This window comes from Neovison vison, chromosome 12 (genome assembly GCF_020171115.1).
Source record: "Neovison vison isolate M4711 chromosome 12, ASM_NN_V1, whole genome shotgun sequence".
NCBI classification, from domain to species: Eukaryota; Metazoa; Chordata; class Mammalia; order Carnivora; family Mustelidae; genus Neogale; species Neogale vison.
In genome coordinates, this window is record NC_058102.1 from 24053405 (window position 1) to 24076987 (window position 23583).

General features: G+C 35.5%; 1 protein-coding gene across 4 annotated transcripts in view; it reads right to left on the reverse strand.

Annotated features, from left to right (window-relative positions):
* The window catches only part of NEDD1 (NEDD1 gamma-tubulin ring complex targeting factor), a 52184-nt gene that overhangs the window by 20634 nt on the left and 7967 nt on the right, over positions 1–23583 (reverse strand). For all 4 annotated transcript variants that reach the window (XM_044229193.1, XM_044229192.1, XM_044229194.1 and 1 more), the window contains 4 exons: positions 21437–21553; positions 18302–18442; positions 1788–2017; positions 156–357 (listed from right to left, as the gene is read on the reverse strand). In XM_044229193.1, coding sequence (XP_044085128.1) covers positions 156–357; positions 1788–2017; positions 18302–18442; positions 21437–21553 — 690 coding nt within the window. The remainder of the gene's footprint in view (positions 1–155; positions 358–1787; positions 2018–18301; positions 18443–21436; positions 21554–23583) is intronic.

Sequence of the window (23583 nt, forward strand, 5' to 3'; positions counted from 1 at the left end):
ATGGCTTTGTACCAAAGTCATTTAAAATGCTTCCATATAAAAATGATTATAAAGTAAAACTACACTGCATTTAATAGACAAAATATGATTTCCATATTCTGAACTGGACTTATTTAGTAAAATCAAAAGCAATGAAAAGAAAGAAAATACCTTACCTTAGAAAGAGCAGTGGAGTACTGAAATGCTATACATCGCACAGATGTCTTGTGAGCACTGATGGTTTTAACTGGTGATTTCAACATTCTTAAATCATATTGATATATCTTCCCCCGGGAAGATCCAATAGCCAAAGTGGCTCCATCAGGCATGAAGTCTACTGCAGTTAGAGGGGTGTCGGCCACTAAAGTTTTCACTAGCCTTTGAAAAGGGTAACAAAGTATACCTAGATATGTGAGCCTATACAGGTATATAAGCGTATGTGACATATAGACAGCTATGTGCCAAAACCAAAGTTACTGGCAAAGTTTGGCAAAGTTACTTGAAATATGCATCCCAAATATTTGTGTAAAGCATAAATTCAGAACTAGACTTAAGGCATTTCTAATACAACAGCATCTAAAGGAACTGCTGAACACTCCATCCTCTTTCTTCTACTCACTTCCAATTGGTATGTTCCACATTGTCTAGAAGCAGCAACTATTTCTTTGAGTAATTACTACTTCCACAGTGAGTATGACAGACTTCCTGGGTGTTACTCCATAAACAAGGGCTCTAGCCTCAGGGTTAAGGAGGCCCTAACTATCCCCCTTCCATTTATTGACCTGCTCAGGTCTCAAGAGGACTATGACCTTTCGCAGGGGAGCAGCTGCTACTCTGCTCTTCCAGCTGTGCATTTCTTGAGAAAAAGCTAACAGAATCCCTGCAGCTTGATCCTCATGAAGCTTATACAGGGACACTGAACTGCTGATAACTGAGATATGGACACTGAACTGCTGAAGCTGGGCTCTTTGCCACAGCTATCCGGTCGGAGAGAAATGCTTACTGACTTAAGGTTCTTGGTAAAGTTCAAAAAGAAAGAATAAAAAGGAAAATTTTTAAAAGAAGAAAATGAAACAAGTAACAGTAAACATTAACAAGGACTGACAGAAGGTCCTTCCCTAGTCAAAACATTACCATTTTCTTCCATGTAATCTTTAGATATTGTCAGGTGTCTTGAATACACCCATACCCCTCTTGTCCATTTTTTTTTTTAATAGCTAATTAAGCACACCTATAAGAAGGCACAATGGACCCAGATACTTAGAAGATTGTGTACCCTTTAGCTCTAGACCAGTGGTTCTCAATTGGGGGCAATTTTGCTACTTATTCTAATATTGGGAGTGCTACTGGCCTCTGTTGGATAGAGGCCAGGGATGCTGCTAAATATTCTCCAATGCCCAGGATAGCCCCCATAAGCAAAATTATCCAGCCCAAAATATTAATAGTTTAGAAACCCTGCTCTTGAAAATGAATTAATTTTAAGGCAAATTAATCATTGTTTTTAAATGCACATATCTAGTTGTATTTCTGAAAAAGAATACTGTGCCTTCATACTAAAATAAAGATGTGCAATCATTAATGTGCTATCCTCAACATTTGTCATCCAGATGTACTCTAAAGAATATCCACATCTCATGTATTTTTTCCTCCTTGGGAAGAAAAAGAGAAAATTCTATCCTTTTAGATAAAAAGTACACAAACTTAAGACCTCCCAAACATTAATCAGAGGTCTATGCAAATCACAAATGTCTGCTAATGAGATAATAGTTATTTGTTATTAAATTAAGAAATGATCATGTCACACTTACTTCTTACTTGAAGTGTCGTAGAGAATGATTCTTTTATCCAAGCCTATAGTCACAAATAGCAATTCATTGACAGGAGAAAAACAAATGCCTGAAGCTGGAGCTTTATGCGTACTGTCAAAGTTATGGTATGGACTCTGACTATTCACATCCCAGAGAGTTACTATTCCATTATCCGAAACACTGCCCAGTAGTGATTTCTTAAACAAGGAGTACTTCAGGTGCCGAACAGACTGTAAAGATAAGAATAAATTTTATGCAATTGTAAGCATTTATAAGAACATTTTATATAATATAAATAATGGCAACAGTCAACCACACTAGTCACAGGGGATTTAGGACTTTCTGGTTTATAGAGTAACAGGTTTCAACTATGACAACCATAAAAATCACTTAATGGACTAAAAGATGATCCTAATACATACCAATATTCTAGTAATTAAACATTTGTCATTATTTTATTATCTTGAAATAGAGTTACCTCAACCTCCCCTTTTGTAAAGGAAAAATATAACAAGTTGAAATTGACTACAGTAATTCATCAGGGTTAGGAACCCTACCATAATAAAAGGCCCAGTAGCTAATCACAGCCTAATCATGAATAAGAGAACACCGACAGAAAATAAGCAATATTTCTCCTACCCACTTAAGCCCCCATGTTGCAAATTTATTTTCTCTACATATTTAAGATATTTGGATATATTTTTTGAATCTGAGCATTTGATGTACTGGCAATTTAGCATCTGAAGTATTATAAAAAATTAACTAAACCACAAAGAAAGAATTGACAACACTCTAGAGTAGGAACGGACTATATCCTTTCAAAAGCATCAGCCTGAGGGCAATACTGGCCTTTCTCTAAACACGCATCCCTGGGGGTATAGTAGAAACATTCTTTCTAGTTTCTGCTGGATCAGAATAAACAAAGATCCAGTTTGAATAAACATATCTTGAATTACACCTAGATGAATTTTATCTACTTTTACTAAAATGTTGCTTTCAAACATGTGTTGATATTATCACTTACTGAGCTGAGGATTAAGTATTTTACATTTAATCTAATTTTTCCCTGCACAGAAACAGCAATATAAGTATAGAAATTAATAGTAGAATCCCTAGCAGTGGGAAACTGGTTTTCAAAGAGTTAGGTTTACAGTTTCAAATAAAGCAGTGAATCAGGCTCCAGTAAGCAGAGAGTAGCTATATATATAGGTTCCAGATAAATCTGGCACAAAAGTAAAATCTGAAGGGGTTTTTTTGTTTTTCTCTGTCTAATCTATCATACTCCAAAAGCTTCTATATACCACTAGAAACCACACAGAAATCACAGCTTCTATAACTTAAAAACTCACATACTACCTATTTCTAAGATTTTCAAAATAATATGTATCAGCCCTCAATAACAAAAATATTTATGAATAATACAAAATAAATTCTGTCTAAGGAAACAAAAGGAGTATTTGTTACCAGACACCTTAATGTTAAGATAATTACTATGGTCATGCATTATATATGGCTTTTCATTTTGATACAGTTAGAGTACAAAGAGAAAATATTGGCCTATATTTTGCATTTTTGTTGAGAAAAGGTATATTAACTCCAACAGACAAATCTTTCCTCTGGTCTACACTCAAGGAAAAATAAACTACTGAGACCTTGACTATATAAAAGACATAGAAGGCACCTGGGTGGCTTAGTTGGTTAAGTGTTCAACTCTTAATTTCAGCTTAGATCATGATCTTAGGGTCATGAGATCAAGTCCTGTGTCAGGCTCCATGATGACTGTGAAGTCTGCCTGAGGTTCTCTCTCTCCCTCGGACCCTCCCTCCACTCCTAAGAGCACTCTCTTAAAAAAAAAAAGACAGAGATCCTTAGTGAATTGCGATTGTTTACAGAGTCACATATCAACCTAGCAAAACGTTAATTAAAAAAAAAATTCTGTAGCATATTAAGAGTTTATGTACTTATGGTCCTTCATATAATCTAAATTTAGATTAAATACACAAGCAGAACCTTAAAAAAAAAAAAAAAAACCTAACACCATAAAACATAGATCTCATAGATCCACTAAGTACACAGAATTCAATCTCTTAGCCACAGGATTCCTACTGGAAGATGGTCATTCAGAATCTACTTGAATACAGCAAGGAACAAGGAGCTTACTACTTCATATAATGAGACTTTATAAATAATTAAAAATGCATTTCTTGATTAAGTCAAAACCTAAATTCTACATATTGCTTCATATTCTGTGTCCCTATATTACAACCCTTTAAGAAAAGAAAAAAGGTTAACAATAATCATAAATCTTCCTCTCAGATAACCTGGGTTCAAGCAGGGTCTCAGCCAAACTCTATAGGGTCTTGGGTAAATTACTTAAACTCTCCAAGTCTCGGTGTTCTCATCTACAAAACAAAAAATGCTCTTATTTCCCAAAGTTGTTCTAAGGATTAAACAGACTCTCTGCACAGAGCCATGTGCACAGCAGAAGTGGCCACTACCCTCACAGGCTCGTGACTCATTCTTCATTGTTTATATATCCATTTGAACATCTTCTACATATATTTTTGTAAAAGACCCTTAATCAGCCAAACTAATTTCTTTAAATGTCTCCCCTCTATCCCTCGGATACTTTCTGACCTTTCTACAGCTATTAAATCATCATGTCGTTAGAGTATCATTAAAAGAGTACTCAATGACCTGGATAAATGAAGTATTAGTCTACTAAATTATATTTAAAATAAGTACTAATACATGTTAGTATTACCAGACCCTACCTGGTTCCAGATTCAAACCATTTCTAAGAAAAAATATATATATATATTGCGAAGAACCTTATGAAAAAACAACCCTATAAGCAGCAATGCCATTTTTTCGTACAATACTATTATGTAAGAGTGCATATGCTTGTGGAGATATATATGTTTCTAAGTATGAAAAGTACATCACTCACTATAGATCAAGGGTTGGCAAACTTTTTCTTGCAGGGCCAGGCAGTAAATATTTTATGGTGTTGTACTGCGAAAGCAGTATAAATGAGCATGGCTGTGTTCCAATAAAACTTTATTTACAAAAGTAATGGCCAGCAATTGGGTCATAGTTTTTGGCCCCACAGTTTTCATAAATGTTTGCAAACAAAACAAAACAAAACATGGGGTTTCTAGGTAGCTTAGTCAGTTAAGTGTCTGCCTTCCACTTAGGACATGATCCCAGAATCCTGGGATCCAGGCCCACAGAGGGCTCCCTGTTTATCAGGGAGCCTGCTTCTTCCTCTCTTTTCCACTCTTGTTCTCTCTTGCTATCTCCGTCACTGTCTCTTTCTCTCTCAAATAAATAAATAAAATCTTACACACATACAAAAGAAGAGGGAAAAAACCATCCATAATCCTACCACCTACAAAAAAAATTGGTTAACATAAGTTTTGTTGTAAATAAGTCTTAGTTTTACTGTTTAAATGTTTTTCTGTGTGAATGTATGTTTGTGTGTATTAAGTATAAACAGAAAACCTGGGATCATACTTTATTATTATAAAGTCCACAATGTCATTAATATTTTCTACTACATGATTTTAACAGCTGGATAATACATGGATATATATCAATTTATCTAAATAATGCAATGTTGTACCTTTAGGTTATTTCCAATTTCCAAGTACTCTAACTACTATCACTTTTAAAAACTGCTAATTTATGAAAGAATTTCTGTTTCGCTATTGTCCATGCTTTAAAGGTTCTTGGTTGAAAAATGCTAAGTGACCATCTGTCTTCCTTCTTTTGTGAATTGCACATTAATCTACTTCGCTTATTTTCTACTGGGCTATCAAGATTTTTTAAAATCCCAATTTGCAACTGAGCTTACTATAATAAGGACATTAAAGCTCTCATAAGTATAAATATTTTCCCATTTTTCTTTAAATTTTGTTAATTTTTTAAAAATAGTGCCTTTTTTTCAGCTTTTAAGTTTTTATGCATGTAAGTTTATAAAATATGTCCCCCTAACTTATAACTTTGTTCTTATACTTAGAAAAGCCTTACCTTCACAGAGATAAGAATATATATTCATATATTATTACAGCTTTATAATCTCTAATATATATTATAGCTTTATAATCTATAATGTGTGTACTTAAATACATATATATGTAGATATACATATATACTAGACACTATACATACAAATATATGTATACAACAGATACTATACATATATATATAAACACATACACACATATAAATATACACAGTATTCCTTCAACTCCATCCCCTCCCTCTTCTTAAGTCTCAGTGTCTTGTCTCAAGCACTAATCAGCTATCACTGGAGGTACTACCCACTTCATTCTCAGTGGCTTACTATCCATCCTTCACACTGCTGCAGCAATAACCTCTTCAAAACTAGAAATCTGAACATATTTGTTTTGCTTAAAACCCTTTCAACTCAAAGACTCTGAGAAGTTAGCTGTTACAAGTGGCAGGTTTCTGAATCTCTCTGAATTCCCCCATGTATATGTGTGTGTGAGTGTGTGTGCACACACGCATGCACGCACATGCAGAAAAGACTTAACAAGTAGGCCTGGACTGCCCATCCTTAGAACGTCCTATATCTCAAGGCTGGCCCTTGGCTAGTGTCTGGGATTTGGGGAAGTTTTCCACTATCCTAACTGATAAGAGCGACTCACTGACTGATAAAAGTGGGCTCACTGTACCGAAACTATTAGCATGTAAGATATGGTTTATGACTGGACCATGGCTGAACAGCTGCTTTCCTTCTGGAAGTTAGAAATTTCAATATATGCTACATAGAGGGTGCCTAGGTAACTAGCCTCCATTAGAAACTCTGGGCAATGAACATCTAATGAGCTTCCCTGGTGGATAGCACTACATCCATGTCACAATTTGATGCTGGGGAAATTAAATACATACTCTCCACTGAAAGAGGTTGCTTGGAAGCTTACACCTTGTTTCCTCAGGACTCCACCCAATGCACTTCTTCTCTGTACTGATCCTACTTTGTACCCTTTCATTGTAACAAATCATGGACATATGTATGATTAGATGTTGAGTTCTGTGAGTACGCCTAATGAACCATTAAGTCTGTCCTTGGGGATCCCTGGTGCAGTGAGTTTAAATAACTGAGGGTGTGTGTGTGTGTGTGTGTGTTTTACAGACAAACAGCAAAAGTAAAATCCCATGAACATTTACAACAAAACTAAACAATCAGGGATCCCCACAAGCCCCAAAATACATGCTAACAGGTCAAACAATTAGCAGCCACAAACCCTTCCTAGTATTAGTATCTATGTAAAAGAAGGCAGAAGGCAATAACGGGAAATATGAGACATCTCTGAGAATAGGAAAGGCCCAAATAGCCAATAGGTATTAAAAAAAAAAAAAAAAAAAAGCATAGTGGCCAATTTGACAAGCTCAGCTGAAACCAGGAATATCTGCTGGACCGCTGGGACTATCCAAAGGTCTACAGAAAAGTATGAAGAGCTAGAGAAGTTTATCTGCAATGAACTCCCCAAACTGATCAGCTGAGATGCCTTCCTCCTAGGTCAGGGCACCACACTAAGGAGACACTATTAGGAGTGTCATAATAGGAGTGGACGTAAACCTGAACAGGATGGAGTCAAAAGAGCTGAAGGAGACATACAAGTCAGTCAGTGCAATAAAGTTAGGCAATCTCAGAAAACACATCATCATGAAAACAAACAAAACTAACCAAAAACAGGAGGGAGCTTATAAAGCTAAAAAAGACACCCTAAACCCCATCTCTGTGTAGAAGTTCAGGAAGACTAACTCCACAGATAAAGTCCACATGAAGTTATTATGAGAACAAGAAGAAAGGTACTTTCAGGAGATGACCAGCAAGAAAATAAAATGATACAAGACATTAAAAAACAACGTAAATCAGAATTAGAAAACCTAGAAATGAGGTGTTAGAACTTAGCAAAGAATTAGAAATTTCAAAAGTCTCTTCAAAAATAAAGGCTAATTTAAAAGGAATATAAGAATGAATAAACACAACATAACACCTTAGAGATAGGAAAAAGGGAAGGAATTTTTGAAAATTAGAAATAAGGAAAAAGTTAAAATGATTGGAAAGTAATAAATCAGTGAAGATAAGACAATATATTAAAGAAAAAAAAACATACAGAAAATAACAAATACTAAAAGCAGTAATTCAAGAAAACTTCCCTGAAAGAAAAGATCTGAAACTACATAGTAAATGAGTACACCATGTCCCTATGAATAGAAGACAGAGTGACCAACATCAGAGTGACCAACATCAAGTAACAAAATTACTTGACTTTAAACAAATATCTATCTATCTATCGGTCTCCTTTGTACATCTAAGAAAAAAGAAACAAGTGACCTCTAAGGAAAAAAGTACTTAAATTATTAATAACGTTTGAGACCAAAAATGATAGCAGCAACACACTGAAGTTCAAGGGGAAAAAAATGTGAGCCTGCTAATGAATTACAACAAAAGAAAATTTATGTCAGAGAAAAAGTCAAAAAGCAGAAAATACCTACTATGGAAACAATATTAATATAGGTGCTCATTGCTCATTGCTCATGCTCATTGTGATTATAAAACTTTGGAAAGTACCTAAAATACAGGAATGTTTAAACTGTGGCATTTGGAGAATGGGATATTATGGAGCCATTAAAAAATTATGTTCATGAGGGCGCCTGGGTGGCTCAGAAGATTGTGCATCCGACTCTTGATTTTGGCTCAGGTCATGATCTCAGGGTCATGGGATCCACACAGATCCAGGATCTGTGTGTTGGTCTCCACATCAGCAGGGAGCCTGCTTGAGATTCTCCCTCTCCCTCTAGCCCTCCCTACCACTCATGTGCACTTTCTCTCCTTAAAATAACGAAAGAAATGTTTAAAAAAAAAAAAAGGTTATGGTTATGAAGACTAGTAAAATGAGAATACCTGGGATGGAACACTACAGTGAAAAGGGCAGAAAACAAGACGGGACCAAAAGAATGATTATAATTGTAGGGAAGGAAGCTAGAGCTATACATAGAAACATTGCAAGAAAACATTCTTCCCATTACAGAAAATTTGGAAGAGCAATATAGAAGGAAAAAAAAATAGCCTTTAAAAAGTATCTACATTAAAGATATCGATTATTAGTTTATTTTATGCCAACATGTCAATTATAAAACTGCTTAAAGAACATACCATATATAGGCTAGACAAATATACACATATATTAAAAAAATACATGGAGGACATATTATCATGCAAACATTGTATATCAATGTTCCTATATAACATCAAGGAGGCCACTATTCTAAAAATAAAGCTTTGTAGTCAGTCAAACTCTGAGTGGTAAAATTCAGGTATAAATATAACTGGACAAACAAGTTAACCTAATTAAAATTATACTCATTCTTGATAAAATAATTATTATTAAGTGTAACTAGCAATTATTTATTTACTGGATTCTGTACCCAAACAGGGTTACTAATACTTAAAAAAAATCTGTACCTAATCTATACCTAAAATGTCAAAAATTACACTGAATAAAATTAACTTATTTAACACATACTGAAATACATTATATTTATTTATTTTTGAAATACATTATACTGGGGCACCTGGGTGGCTCAGTGGGTTAAAGCCTCTGCCTTCAGCTCAGGTCATGATCCCAGGGTCCTGGGATCGAGCCCCACATTGGGCTCTCTGCTTAGCAGGGAGCCTGCTTCCTCCTCTCTTCTCTCTCTACCTGCCTCTCTGCCTAACCGTGATCTCTGTCTGTCAAATAAATAAATAAAATCTTAAAAAAAAAAAAAAAGAAATACATTATACTGAAAATCTTACAAATAGCCTGCTGCATTTAAAGATAATTTTTAAGTCTAAGAAAACGTTAAATAGATCTACTTTGTAACTACTTTGAAAAAGGCTGCAGTTGGGAAAGGCAACACAGGTTAACCTATTTGGGAGCCCACTGCTGCTGAACTTGCCGAACAGCAACACAGTTGTACAGCCGTTGTAATCTAGGAAGTCTGTCAGCCCTGGCAGTTCTACACTCCCTCCCCCAGGGCAGAAAGACAGTAGGACCCACATAAAATAGCTTCATTTCAGCTCAGACACTTCAAAGTTAAGATCTAAATATATTCAGGCAATCTCATTTCCAATATGAGATTTGGTATAATACCGATTCAATGACACTCCAGGTTTTTGTCACTTTTGCTAAGAAATCAACTTGATGATTTTTAAATATATCAAATTCTTGGTTGTTCATAGAAACAAAAATTAAAATTTTTATTTTAGGGTGCCTGGGTGGCTCAGTCAGTTAAGTATCTGTTTGGCTCAGGTCATGATCCCAGACCATGGGATCCAGTCATCCTCCCCCACTCAAAATCAGGCTCCCTGCTCAGCTCAGGGGGGAGCCTGCTTCTCCCTCTGCTGCCCCCACCCCCGCTTGTGCACACACATGTGCGCGCTTGTGCTCTCTCTTGCTCTTTCACCGAAATAAATTTTAAAATCTTTAAAAAAAATAAAATTTTTATTTTAATCATTAGATGTGTCCTATCTACTATTTTTCTCAATACCCAGACCCTACCTATAGTAACTGATCATCATAAAAACTGGGCTGGCTAATGGTATATTTGAGTTGAATTATGTCAATCTTCTGACAGACTTAAAATTTTTATGAACATTGTCTAAACTTAAGAAATGAATATTTAACACATTTGAAATTAATTTTAAGAGATCTAAATGAGGGCGCCTGGGTGGCTCAGTGGGTTAAGCCGCTGCCTTCGGCTCAGGTCATGATCTCAGGGTCCTGGGATCGAGGCCCGCATCAGGCTCTCTGCTCACAGGGAGCCTGCTTCCTCCTCTCTCTCTGCCTGCCTCTCTGCCTGCTTGTGATCTCTCTCTGTCAAATAAATAAATAAAAAATCTTTAAAAAAAAAAAAAAAAAAAAAGAGATCTAAATGAATGCTCAAGTAACAATTCTATGCGTGTAGTCACCAATAGGTAAAATACACATATCAAAATCATTTGTAGGGGAAAAAAAAAACACTCCAAAGATTTCAGTTACAATGCTTGTAAAAGGGAAAGATAAGTGTGCAGAATCATGAAAACCTGACTTTCGTCACTAAAAAATCTGAAACTGCATAGTTACACAGTGACCAAATGTTATTTCCTAGTCCCGGCACTCTGTGTTAAAAGTACAGGGGGAAATGAAATAATATAATACACATAACACATACAAACATTTGTTCATGGGAAGGGGTAAAAATTAAAATACTCCAGTTCAATTTCCTCACTTTCTTTAATGCTTTCCTTTTTCTAAGTCAAATACACAAAACGTGATTACTGAGGTTGTTACAACACGCAAATTAGCAGGGGTTTGGAAGGAATACATTTAAACCTAAAGATACTCAAACCAGTTTGGAAAAGTAAATCATAAAAGTTATTTTAATGATTTAATATGGTTATTCATTAAAAGCTCACTGACGTTCGCTGATCCCTTACCAAATGTTAGGAACGATGTTAAACACACTCGGCATCTCATTTAGCCCTCAAAACAAACAAAATATAAAATTCTACTGAAAGTATATTCTCATTCTCACTCAACAGATAAAGAAAAGGAGGCCCGAGATAAAGAAAAAGAAAAACTTGTCCAGGTTCACACAGCTAGCTCTCCAAATAAACATGTACCTGCAATACAGAACTATACTGAAGATTCTATGGAGATGCTGACTTGTGGTAGCAGGAGGCAGAAGACACAAGAAAATCTCAGGTGACCTAACATAAGAGATAAGCCTCCAGCATTACTGTTTTCCTCAACTAGAAGATAATGTAAATTCAGTTTTGCTATGCAAATAATCAATGAAAATCCTTTGAAAACCAACAATACAGTGACCTATGTATCACCTAGAATTTTAAAATATCTTTAAAGTGACAAGAGACTACCGCAAAGTTTCCAGAACCTTGGATTCTCAAATCTTTATACATTCAGCTGCTTCTGAGCTAGAAAGAGATCCCAAAGAAAACAGAGCTACCACTCTTTTAAAGAACAGAACTTCAAAACAGTCAGTTAAAAGTCCTGCAATCTGAAAGTCCTTACTTGTAAAATGAAAAATGAGAAAATAAAAAATGAAAAAAAGTTTGTAACATACATCTCACGAGTAGCAAACATTAAATGAGAAAATGTAATATAAAGCAGTAGTCACAGTGCTTGAAACACAGGAAATGGTAGTAAGGATTCTACAAAGGTGATAACCTCTGCCCAGAATGCTCTCCAAACCCTCTCACTACCTACAGTCACCCCAGTGGCAACAGGATGCTCTTTGCAATTAATAATGCTGACATAAATATACACCTGTATGGAAAGGTGAATCCTACATCTCCCACCATACACAAAAATTATTTAAATGGATGATAATAGACATAAATGGGAAAGGCAAAACAATAAAGCTTCATCTAAAGGTAAAACAACAAAAAAAGAGAGAATAAAGCTTTATCTAAAAGAAAACAAAGGACACTATTTTTAAGACTTTGGGGCGAGCAACATTCTTTTAAGAGAACACAAAAAGCAGCATCTGTAAGTGAAAGTGATATACTAGACTACATTTCATTAAATTTAAGAACTTCTGTTCATTTTATAAAGAGGCATTAGAGTTAAAAGGCCAGCTCCAGACTAAAAGAAGATATATGCAGCATGCATATCCAAAAGATTACTCCATCTGGAATATAAAACTGTAAGTCTATCAGAAAAAAAACACATGTAACAAAACACAAGGAAGAACAAACTTGAACAGTCACTTCACAAAAGCAAGCAAATGAAATACACCCAACACATCCAACATGCAGAAATGTGCATTAAAACCACAATGAGATACCAACACAACCATCAAAATTGTTATAACTAATAAGATAAACAATAGTTGGTATTAGAAAAAATGTGGAGCAACTGAATCTCACCAACATTGCTGGCAGAAGTGTAAAATGTCACAAGCACTTTAGAAAGCTCCCAAAATTGTACCAGGAAGAAATCGACAACCTGAATAGACCAATATCTAGTAACAAGATTGAAGCAGTGATCAAAAACCTCCCAAAAAACAAGATCCCAGGACCTGATGGATTCCCTGGGGAATTCTACCAAACTTTCAAAGAAATAACACCTATTCTCCTGAAGCTGTTTCAAAAAATTGAAGCAGAAGGAAAGCTTCCAGACTCTTCCTATGAAGCCAGCATCACCCTGATCTCCAAACCAGGCAAAGACCCTACCAAAAAGGAGAATTTCAGATCAATATCACTAATGAATATGGATGCTAAGATTCTCAACAAGATCCTAGCAAACAGGATCCAACAGCACATTAAAAAGATTATCCACCATGACCAGGTGAGATTCATCCCTGGGCTACAAGGATGGTTCAACATTCGCAAATCAATCAATGTGATACAACAAATTAATATGAGAAGAGAGAAGAACCACATGGTCCTCTCAATTGATGCAGAAAAAGCATTTGACAAAATCCAGCATCCGTTCCTGATTAAAACGCTTCAAAGTATAGGGATAGAGGGAACATTCCTGAACTTCATCAAATCTATCTATGAAAGACTCACAGCAAATATCATCCTCAATGGGAAAAAGCTTGCAGCCTTCCTGTTGAGATCAGGAACAAGACAAGGATGCCCACTCTCACCACTCTTGTTCAACATAGTATTAGAAGTCCTAGCAACAGCAATCCGACAACAAAGAGAAATAAAAGGTATCCAAATTGGCAATGAAGAAGTCAAACTCTCTCTCTTCGCAGATGACATGATTCTTTATAAGGAAAACCCAAAAGACTCCACCCCCAAACTACTAGAACTCATACAGCAATTCAGCAACATGGCAGGATACAAAGTCAATGTGCAGAAATCAGTGGCTTTCTTATACACTAACAATGAAAATACAGAAAGGGAAATTAGAGAATTGATTCCATTTACTATAGCACCAAGAACCATAAAAATACCTGGGAATAAACCTAACCAAAGAGGTAAAGGATCTGTACTTGAGGAACTACAGAACACTCCTGAAAGAAATTGAAGAAGACACAAAAAGATGGAAGACCATTCCATGCTCTTGGATTAGAAGAATAAACATTGTTAAAATGTCTATACTGCCTAGAGCAATCTATACTTTTAATGCCATTCCGATCAAAATTCCACCAGTATTCTTCAAAGAGCTGGAGCAAATAATCCAGAAATTTGTATGGAATCAGAAGAGACCCCGAATCGCTAAGGAAATGTTGAAAAACAAAAATAAAACTGGGGGCATCACGTTACCTGATTTCAAGCTTTATTACAAAGCTGTGGTCACCAAGACAGCATGGTACTGGCATAAAAACAGACACATAGACCAGTGGAACAGAGTAGAGAGCCCAGATATGGACCCTCAACTCTATGGTCAATAAATCTTCGACAAAACAGGAAAAAATATACAGTGGAAAAAAGACAGTCTCTTCAACAAATGGTGCTGGGAAAACTGGGCAGCTATATGTAAAAGAATGAAACTCGACCATTCTCTTACACCGTACACAAAGATAAACTCAAAATGGATAAAAGACCTCAACGTGAGACAGGAATCCATCAGAATCCTAGAGGAGAACATAGGGAGTAATCTCTTCGATATCAGCCAGAGCAACTTCTTTCAAGATATGTCTCCAAAGGCAAAGGAAACAAAAGCGAAAATAAACTTTTGGGACTTCATCAAAATCAAAAGCTTCTGCACAGCAAAGGAAACAGTCAAAAAAACAAAGAGGCAACCCACGGAATGGGAGAAGATATTTGCAAATGACAGTACAGACAAAAGGTTGATCTCCAGGATCTATAATGAACTCCTCAAACTCAACACACACAAAACAGGCAATCATATCAAAAAATGGGCAGAAGATATGAACAGACACTTCTCCAATCAAGACATACAAATGGCTATCAGACACATGAAAAAATGTTCATCATCACTAGCCCTCAGGGAAATTCAAATTAAAACCACATTGAGATATCACCGTACACCAGTTAGAATGGCTAAAGTTAACAAGACAGGAAACAACATGTGTTGGAGGGGATGTGGAGAAAGGGAAACCCTCTTACACTCTTGGTGGGAATGCAGGTTGGTGCAGCCTCTTTGGAGAATAGTGTGGAGATTCCTCAAGAAATTAAAAATAGAACTTCCCTATGACCCTGCAATTGCACTCCTGGGTATTTAACCCAAAGATACAGATGTCGTGAAAAGAAGGGCCATCTGTACCCCAATGTTTATAGCAGCAATGGCCACGGTCGCCAAACTATGGAAAGAACCATGATGCCCTTCAACGGATGAATGGATAAGGAAGATGTGGTCCATATACACTATGGAGTATTATGCCTCCATCAGAAAGGATGAATACCCAACTTTTGTAGCAACATGGACGGGACTGGAAGAGATTATGCTGAGTGAAATAAGTCAAGCAGAGAGAGTCAATTATCATATGGTTTCACTTATTTGTGGAGCATAACAAATAGCATGGAGGACATGGGGAGTTAGAGAGGAGAAAGGAGTTGGGGGAAATTGGAAGGGGAGGTGAATCATGAGAGACTATGGACTCTGAAAAACAATCTGAGAGGTTTTAAGTGGTGGGGGGGTGGGAGGTTGGTGGACCAGGTGGTGGGTATTATAGAGGGCACCGATTGCATGGAGCACTGGGTGTAGTGCAAAAATAATGAATACTGTTATGCTGAAAATAAATAAATTTAATTAAAAAAAAAAAGAAAAAAGAAAGAAAGAAAGCTTTTTGGCACTTTCCAGTAAAGTAAAGTACAAAGCCTATGTTAAGACCCATGCCAGGTCTTAGGCACTGCCTAAGCACGTTCATTCCTGAGTATTTGCTCAGGAATAAGAAGCAAGACAAATGAAACCGAGTCTCACAAAAAGACATACACAAATAATATTCACAGAAGCTGTATTGTAACAGCTAAAACTAGAAACAATGCAAATGTCCATCAACAAACTGTGACATATTCATATTATGGAAAACAACACAGAAGTAAAACAGTATGAGCTACTATTCCATGCAACAAGGCAAATAGTGAAGACTAGAAGAAACCAGACACATTCAATTCCTTTAAGAAATATGAGGTAGTGCCTGGGAAGGGTTAAGATGGAGTCCCCCGGTGTGCCAGAAATTTACTGTATCTTATTCTATACCTTCTATACCTATACCAGAAATGTTCTATACCTTCTGGTAGTTACACAGGTGTATGCATATATAAAAATTCATCAAGCTATATACTTAAGATGTAGGCACCTTATTATTTAAATCATATCTCAATTTTAGAAATTTAAATACTCTGCACATAATAAAGCCAAGAGCAAAAACTAAACTTAATGTTTTCAGAACTATTCCTTCAAATCTGTTTTTTTTTTTTTTTTAAAGATTTGTTTGTTTATTTATTTGACACAGAGATCACAAATAGGCAGAGAGGCACGTAGAGAGAGGGGGGGAAGCAGGCTCCCCGCTAAGCAGAGAGCCCGATGCGGAGCTCGATCCCAGGACTCTGGGATCATGACTTGAGCTGAAGGCAGAGGCTTTAACCCTCTGAGCCACCCAGGTGCCCTGCTTCATGTCTGGTTTTAATCAAAAAACAAAAAACAAAAAAACAAAACAAACAAATAAACAAGAAAAACTCTCTAGCAAGATACAATAAAAACTGAAATATAAGAGTATACATGGTAGGTATCTGACCTAACTTTTATGTTACTAAAAAGTCAGCCCAGAACTTTTAATCTAAATGTGTCATGCTTTTAATATATCAAAAATCTTAAAAAAAAAATGGAAAGGAAGAAAGAAAATTAATTTCCTTAAAATGCAAGACATGGAACACTAGATTAGATTTTTTTCACTATAGTTCCAATGCTTAGGCTTTATGTCTCAATATCAAAACGCAAATAACCAAAAAAGGAATGACAAAAACAAAATATTACTTCCTGCTTTTATGACAATATGTTCTCTGTGGCAAATCACTTATCCACATGCATAAAATGCAGAAAGTGGAATTACCTGTAAAGACTTTCTTTCAGTTCAGGTTTCTAGGATTCTGACATTCAAATAATCAAAAACTCTGATTAACTTCTCAAATGCCTTCCAAAATATAAGCTGAATCTTTGGTCTGGCATTCAAAGTTCCACATTAACACTAGGCTCATACTTATCTTTCCAATCCTTTTTCACATTGGCTCTATATAGAAACCTATGTGCCTTCCTTAGTTCTTTAGATTTCCTACATACAAAATATCCATCTCCCAAAGTTCTGTATTAGCCTATTAAGATCTCTGTTATCTCTGAATCCACTCACATATTTATTAAATATCTTTTGCATATAAAGTACAAAGCTGAATAATGGTTGAGGACCAAGAAACAAGACATGGTTCCACCTATAAAGTGGGGATGTAAAGAGCTAAACCTAATATTAATTAGGATCAAGTAATTAGCAAAGAAGCCAATTTATACTGTAGTAAAACAAAATAGAAATTTTTTAAGTATTAGACCCAGATGAAATCCTCCCTCCTTCACTCTTCCCTATTGTACTCCCAAGTAGTTCTAACTGCTCTGAATCACTGTAACATTGTTTCATATCAGTCAACTATAATATCATTTTTATGTTTATCTAATACATAAGAAACTTGAAAAGACTTTTTTCTGTTTTTAATATCCATTACAATTTCCTCAAACACTAAATATATACTATTCAAATCATGATTTCAAAAACTGCTTTTCAAAAGTGAAGAGCTCCCGTATTTTATCCAATAATAGTTAAGGCCAAAACGATTATAATAAAAAGTAAGAATTAAAAGACATTGCACCTCATTGGAAATCTCCATGGAGAATATCACAGAAAGCTAGCCAAGACTTAGATTTCTCAGATTTCAATTAATTGAATTCTTTTACAAATTTTACAGATGAATATTACATAAGGAAAGAAAATTACTTGACTAATTTTCCTTCATAAAGTTTCCCTCACTACTCCTGTATAAACCCGAAAGTCCATAAATAAGCTTTGGGACTTTTGCTATCACATATTTACACAAAAATCAAAGCTCAATTAACCATGTGCCTAAATATACTCAACCATACATCCACCAAAAAGCATTTATGAACAGAAGTATCTGTCTTATAGCTGACATTATCTGAGCTACGATAACTGTGATGTTATAAAAGATTAATATCTATATTTCAGATTTAACCTACCCAAAAGCTATTTATATTTTGTCATATACAGTTATATTCTAGGAGCATATTCAATGGCATAACTGAACTTAAGTAGGCAACATAATCTAGTATGAATTACCTTGTTATTTGAACATTTTTAAACAATACCATTAAAAAACAGCTAGCTCTAAGTTTTTTAAGCAAGCTAAATGCAAATTTAAAATACTTAATTTTGAAAACTTAAAATCACTATATTATGTAAGATAATTCAAAATCTACCTCATCAACTCTGATTTGAATAAATATAAACTGTACCTGGTTACTGCCATGGCCAAAAGGAGTACCAGATAAATTAGTGGTTACACTGTGCAAAATAATTTCACCACTGAGAGATCCAGAAGCAATGTAGCAATCATTCCAATTATATGTGACACAAGTTACTTCATCTTTATGATCCTAAAAGAAAGAAATGAAAGTAAGTACACTGCCACATAACATTCGCACTGCACATTTTCATGTTTTTCTAAGTTACACTTTTTGTAAATATCATGTATTTGTAAATTTAATATCTACTTTAACATCTTCCTCAAATAACCTAAAAAAAAATTATTCAAATGAGTAGGAAACTATTTGATCCACACCAAGTCTTCTCGGGGAACAGAGATTTAGTTTTCGTAACTGTAATAATGAGCAGGCACTTTGAAACAAAAGACAAAAGGGAAAGGTAATTTTCTAGACCGCGTTATGTCTATCTTCCACTGACAAGTAACATTTATTCCAAGTTGACTATTACGAGAATCCCTGGCCTTAAGAGAATCACGGTTCAGTGAAAAGACAGGACATTTAAATTAACCTGAAAATGGCAGAAGGAATGCTAGATGAGTAGTAGAGGCAAAGTGTCCTAGGAACGAGAAAGAGGCATGACTGTGACCTGAACTGACAGAAGCAGCTGTGGGGAAGACATAAAGCTCTAGTTCAACAGTAAAGAAAAAAATAAATGATAAGCAGGGGAGGGGGAAAGAAACCAGACACACGAAATGGAAAGAGCAAAAACAAAAGCTCCAAAGCCAGAATAAGCAAGGCATAGCTGAGACACAACAGCAGTTATTTTCATTTGCTGGGAACATTATGAATTCTTATTCAACCTTAGAAGAATCCTGGGAGGCAAGCTCACTTTTCTCATTTCATGGACAAGTTCACTACATGAACTACAAGTTCACTACAAGGTTAAGAAATCTGTGCAAGCTCACATAACTACTAAGTGGCAGATCCAAGATTCAATTCCAGGTCAAAGCCCAAAGCCTATTTTCCTCTCTATACAAGGTTGTCTCCAAATCCAAAAAGGAATCCACTTTGAGGAAACAAAACTGGTTTTAAACAAATGGGATTCACAAGCACTGTATTTTCCAATATCAAATTAGAGATATCTAGCAGGAGCATAGAAAAGTGATCAGGGTTAGAAGTATAGTTTTTAACAGTTTGTTGTTGTACCTTAATAATATAAATAAACTAACTTTTGTATCTAATAATTAATTAATAAAGAAAAGTAGCTATAATATTCTACTTAAAATCCAATGTTTTCAAATGGTCCTTTGAGCATGTCTACAGGCATCTTTAAACTTTATTATACTCTCTTAAATAAAAATAAAAAAACAAAAAAAAACAATTGCTATCCTGAGGGGAAAATGTCTGATGAGAAGGAAAAAAGCAGATATTTAGTGCAAAGGTCCCATTTGGAAAATTATGAACATGAGTTCCAATACAATTTCTATGACTTTATAATGAAGCAGGTATCTTCCTTAACTGTGGAAAACAAGTCATTCAGCAAATATTCAGTAAGCACCTACCAAGTGCCAGAAATTGTGTTTCCAGGGAGAGCACCACAGAGAAGAGACCCAAAGGTGAAAGATTAGATTTCCCACTATCGTAATTACTCAGTCAAATACTTGGTAACTGAATGAATAAAGAAATGAAGTACTCTAAGAGTTGCAAACAATGAGAAGAGACACAACTATCTGGAGTAACTGGGAAAACTGAGGATAGAAAAATAAGTGGGATTATGCCACGCCATAAAGTTAGGGTAAGTGATGCTCCTAAAATAAATGCGAATATGTGACAGAAGTGGCCACAGCCTTCAAATCTCTTCTCAATTCTGTAAAATAATCTCTTTCATAGTAGGTATATCCCTCTGAATAGCTTTAATTCAATTTCATAATTAAAAAATTAAACAATGGATAATATCTGTACTAGCTGTTTGATACTGAACAAGCTCTTTAATATTTTTGAGCCGGAGTTTTCCATGGGTTCACAGAAATAGTACTCCCTGCTTTGCAGAATTCTTGTGACACAAAGAATAAACGTACGTTAGGCACAGTGGCTGGCATATCAAATAACTCAATAAGAGTTAACGATTCTGATTACTGGCAACACTTCAATTTTCCATAAGGCTTTCTAAAGTTTAGCTAATATCTAAAATAATGAACTTCCAAAGGTAATATTTTATGCAATAATTACAGGATTATATTTCTGTTTAAAACAAAATCATTCTTCTACATATAATTTCCTCAGTAAGAATTAACCCAATGACATCTGACATTAACAAAATGATAATGTGTCTAGCATTTGCTTCAAAATAATCTGAGGGTGAGATTATATAGTAATCTTATTATAGAGTAGATAAGGGCACATATAAAATAATATTGGCCATGAGTTGATCATCCAAGTCAGATGAATGTGTATACTAATATGGCTAGAATTTTTCATATTAAAAGTTTTTTAAAGACATATGAAAATGAAAATTAAGTTTAAAGATGAATTTCCAAATATTTGAAGTACATTATGGTGAAAAGAAGAATTCCAAAAGAAATCATCATAACCCAGAAGCTTTCATGTGATGAATATTTTTATTTTCTAAAACTACAGAGAGCTAATTAAAGAAACACTAATTGTAAATAATTATTTTATAAAATAGTTCATTACCAAGTTGAAAACACACACACACAAAATAACACAAATAGCCACAACCATATACATTAGAGAACTAAGAAGTCAAATCCCCAACTTTGATTAGTAGATTGATTACAGCCATCCCAAAATCACCCTCATTTTTTCAAAGAGACTTAAAAAAAGATTTCTGATGACAACTCATACTTTAGAAAAAATTAAGGAAGTGGTTCACTGAAAAAAGAGCAGAACTAAGTGAAAAGAATAAAGGAAAAGTTTTAAACACCAACAGTATGCATTAGCGACATACATGGAGGTAAAAATATACAAAAAAAATTTTTTTGACTTTAATATCATCTTTATTTTCCCTAACAAATCTCACTTCAATTCTGAAGCATCTTATTTTATCATAAAAGCTCAAAATTAAAAGTTTGGCAAATACTCTAAACATCATAAGATACTTATTACTGCAAGGATTTTTTTTTTTTTTTAAAGTAAGTTGCTTACCTTAAGAGATCGATGAACTCTTTTTGATTTTAAATCCCAAATGTTAACAGTGTGATTTAGGCCTCCACTTACCAAATACATAGATGTGGAATTTAAACTGACACATGTTTGCTTTTGCTATTAAAGAAAGAAAAAAAGTTACCTTACTTTAACAGAGCCCAGAGCTGACTTTCAAGTCCCATTCAACACTTAGCAAACACTCTGTAAACATTTGTGGAATTAAATGCTATAAACACGCTAAGACTCAGATTCACCTCCCATCATCTTCCACATGCATCCAACAGCTTGAAAGGAGTTCAAAAAGTTTCAAAAGGAACTCAGCAAGAGCGGTGTTCCCCTCCATAGAACAGAGCTGACAGAGGAAGCTTAGGGAACACCAGCAAGTCTTGGCCTCCCATCATGGCTTACTTGCCCTTATACTGCCCCTTAGTAAAACCTACTCTTGCACTTTCACAGAGTATCTTGATTCTTGAATCTAGAATCAGCCCACAGCTCAGGAAACACTAAACATAAGAGACTTTATTTTCTTTATTTTTATTTTTTTTAAATATTTTATTTATTTTACAGAGGCAGAGATCACAAGTAGGCAGGGAGAGGGAAGCAGGCTTCCCGAGAAGCAGAGAGCCCGATATGGGGCTCGATCCCAGGACCCTGAGACCATGACCTGAGCTGAAGGTAGAGGCTTGGGAAAGTTCATAAAGAGGACAAGATACTTGCCCCAAAATCTCAAAACAGAGTCCCCCCAAAAGGAGCCCAAGACTCAAACATGAGATCCTCAGAACCTACCTCTACACTCTTCCTCACGTCTGAAAAGGGACCATCCACTCAGTTTCTCAAGGTAACAGTCCAGAATTACCCTTGATACTACTTCTCCTTACCTGCCATCTACTGTAAGTCTTTGAACTCCCACACTAACATAACATACTGCTGCTACCAACACACTAATCCGAACCCCACAGAACCACAAGAACAGCAGCCTCCTAACTGGTTGTCCCACTTCTGACCTGACTCCCCTACATTCTAGGTTTCACAAGCAGGATGACCTTTAAAAAATGCAAATCAGATCATGACTCTCCCATTTAAAAAATGCCAATCAGCCCTAGAATAAATTCCAAACTCATTAACCTGGCTTTCAAACCCTACTTCATCTCTCACCATTCTCCTCCTCACCCACTAATCCTCTAGCCACTCTGGCCTTCTTCCATTCCTTAAACATTATCAGCCCTGTATTTGCCTCAACGCTTCTATACCTCCCTGGAAACCTAAATTCCTTGAACCCTGGCTAAATGATTTCTGGTCGACAAAACAGCAACTTCAAAGCCACTCTTTCTGGAGCCCTCCCTTGGCCACCTAATGTAACTTGCTAACTTTGTATCTTATTTTAGTTCTCTATGTAGCAACTTGATCACTATCTGGGTATTCTGTTTAGTAGTTCACTGTCTTGTCTTCCACCAGAATGTCAGTTTCATTAGTGCAAAGGCCATAACCATGCTCGATAAATATTAATGGAATAAAAGGCTAAAAATACAGAGGTTTTCAAGTTTTTCTCACAATGAGTATCTGTGAGCATCTCAATCTGGAGGCATCATGAGTAACTATGTTACACAGTAAAACACAATGTTACATGTTTTTTCTCCTATTTAACCCTCAGATACACTCTGTAGTTACATAAATTGTTCTTACCTCTAGTTGAATAGAATGGAGGGGGTAGTGAATGCCAAAGGGTACCTTTTAAGACTTAGCTAAAAATTAAAATGTAAGCTACATAGGTTTAGGCAAGTCATCTCATCTACATTTCTTCATCTGAGAAGTGAAAAATCAGGACTAGATCTATTGTTCTTACCTTGAGAGTCCATACATCTGAAAAACACCCTGTGCTCAAAAGGGCGCTTTTTTTTTTTTAATTTAATTCCAGTATAATCAACATACAGTGCTATATTAGTTCCAGATGTACAGTATAGTGACCATTTCATGCTCATCATGATTAAGTATACTCTCAATCCCCTAGGAGAGCACTAGAGTCTTATAAGAAAACTTTCCCTACCCCAAGGTTTCTTCCAGGTCTGAAATTTTGACTAGGAGTCAAAATTACTAACATATAAAAATATCAGGAACATATTACATCAATGTTTCAATATAGTTGCTAC